The following is a 2729-nucleotide window of genomic DNA, read 5'->3' on the forward strand; positions in this document are numbered from 1 at the left end:
AGCAGTGAGTCGTGTCCCATCGTGCACGCTTATCCGTCGGTGGTTTCAGCAATACTTTCACGTATTCGATCACCGGTTGAATACCGATAATTGTTGGAACGATGTTGAACGGCGGTGGAAGCGTGGTCGTGAGCATAAAATCGACGTAAGTCTGAAAGATAGATACATCTCGTGAGATCGATCCGTGCTCCACAAAGAACCGATATTCCGCTTTGACCTTTCTGGCTAATTAAGATCTTCAAGACGAGAATTCTTTCTCCTCCTTTGTCTCTCGTCCGCGTGTCGCGTTGAAAGAAAGGGAGAACGAAAGAGCACTTCCTGTTTGCTTAACGTTGGAGGTAATCGCGAGGTCCTCGGGATGCTTAATTTCGTGTTGTTCTTTTTTCGTTACTCATTCGGTGGTCAGAGCTTCTCTCAAAAGATTTCTCAGGTCCACGATTTCTTTCGTCAATCTTTCCATCTCGTTCTCGTCCAACTCTTTGTCCTTCTTCCGGAAGTAGCGCTGCACCAGCTGCGACATTGTCAGGGAGAACTGGTTGTCCATGCTGCTCTCTAGTGTTTCCTGTTCGAAGAAAATGTGTTTCTATGGAAATTAGGGTTTCAATGTTCGAATGGTAATGTTTAATTTTCAATTCAATTTAATATTCAAAACGGAGGAAAGGAAGGTCGTTCGATTGTTCCTTTAGACAGAATGATTTACTAATTGTTATTGTAAATTGTAGCACAATTGAGAAGAATTTGTTTCTTCACAAAAGAAGGATAAGTAAAGATTTGAGAGAAATAATTTTGAAAATGAAATTGTAATGTTGCAAGCATTGTAGAAAATTGTAATGCAAATTTAAGTAAGTTTCATATTTTATTCTCTTGCTATACCAAACAAATTCTATTATTCAAAGTAATTTAAAAATCCAACTTTAATAAAGAAAAATACAAAATTGTAAATCTGTTCTCCGCCATTTAACTTTGTTCTTGACAATTCTCTACCTTCATACATATTATAAATCTTCTGTTCTTCGCCATTTAACTTCGTTCCTGACAATGTTCTGCCTTCACGATAAATTGAGAAAAATACATATTGTCAATTTTCTATTCCCCACCATTTAATTTTATTTTTCATCATTTTCTACCCTCGCAATAAATTGAGAAAAATACATATCATAAATTTTCTACTCCACGTCGTTTAATCTCATTTCCGACACTTTTACTTTCACAATAAATTAAAAGAAATACATATTACAAATTCCTATGTTTCGTTTCATTTTTGACACTTTCTTCCTTAGCAATAAATGAAGAAAAATACATGCTACGAATCTTCTGTTCTCCACCGTTTAATTTAATTTTCACTTTCCTCTTTTCACGATAAATTGAAAAAAGTACATATTACAAATTTTCTATTCTCCATCATTTAATTTCATTTTTAACACTCCTCTCCTTTCGCAATAAACACAAATGTATCAACACACCTCACCACTCCCTTTTCCTCTTATTAATATTGCATTTAAAAATTCAAGTAAAACGTTCAAGATTAGCATCTGAATTGCCCCATGTTTTTCACAGTACTACTAACGATAAAACAGCAGTGAGTCGTGTCCCATCGTGCACGCTTATCCGTCGGTGGTTTCAGCAATACTTTCACGTATTCGATCACCGGTTGAATACCGATAATTGTTGGAACGATGTTGAACGGCGGTGGAAGCGTGGTCGTGAGCATAAAATCGACGTAAGTCTGAAAGATAGATACATCTCGTGAGATCGATCTTGCAAGCTACGTTGAGGTATCGCCTGGTGCTCGTGATTTCGAACCTCGGTTCGGGCAAATGTCCATTCGACGATCACGTTTTCCGTGACATTCGTCAGCGTGTTCGACATACAGGCGATCAGCATGTTCAGAATCACTATCACGCCGATGAAAGTGAACCCTGAAACGGAGAGGTCGTCGACGAGGTGGAGAATACTAGTCTGGATTTGTTTAAAATTGACATTCGTAACTACACCTTTGATTTAGATTGTCATACTTTTTTTTAAATTTTTGAGCGATTTAGATTTCTATACTTTTCTGAGAAAACGAGGGAGATAATGGAAAGCAGCCCGACTAGAATTTCAGTTAGGCATGCCTAAAGACGAATGTGGGCCCAATGCGGAAACGATTAGGCACACCTAAATGCTGCAAGCCTAATCGTTACCGCATTAGGTCCTAATTCGGAAGGAACGATGCATGCCTAAGTTGGGCATACGTGGCTGGAATGGGTGTGGCCGAGCGCACGCCCAAGTTGGGCGTTCCTAATAGTTGCCCATATGTGGCCAAAATGGGCGTGGCCAAGCGCACGCCCAAGTTGGGCGTTCCTAATAGTTGCCCATATGTGGCCAAAATGGGCGTGGCCAAGCGCACGCCCAAGTTGGGCGTTCCTAACAGTTGCCGTACGTGGCTGGAATGGGCGTAGCCGAGCGCACACCTAAGTTAATTCTACTTGATTAACTTTCTACAGTGGTATATAATTTTCTAAATAAGGAGATTGTGAAATTATTACAATAACGAAAGAAATTAATTTGAAAAATGCGCGAAGAACAATAGTCTAAAAAATGTTACAATTTGAAAAGAATGTAACAAATAGCATAACTGAAATGGAACTTATTGACGTTAGAATGGAATTTACCGGAATCTATTTTAAAAATGCAAAAGCGGAAGTTCGAACAGGTTCGAGAAACAGGTTGATTTGTATTTTTTTTTT

General features: G+C 38.7%; 1 protein-coding gene across 1 annotated transcript in view; it reads right to left on the reverse strand.

Annotated features, from left to right (window-relative positions):
- Positions 1-391: 391 nt before the first annotated feature.
- LOC108577623 (short transient receptor potential channel 4-like) overlaps positions 392-2729 on the reverse strand; it is a 14168-nt gene continuing 11830 nt past the window's right edge. Inside the window, exon 12 of the mRNA XM_017940799.1 lies at positions 392-562. Within this exon, the coding sequence (XP_017796288.1) occupies positions 392-562 (171 nt within the window). The remainder of the gene's footprint in view (positions 563-2729) is intronic.

This window comes from Habropoda laboriosa, unplaced genomic scaffold (assembly GCF_001263275.1).
Source record: "Habropoda laboriosa isolate 0110345459 unplaced genomic scaffold, ASM126327v1 scaffold718, whole genome shotgun sequence".
NCBI lineage: Eukaryota > Metazoa > Arthropoda > Insecta > Hymenoptera > Apidae > Habropoda > Habropoda laboriosa.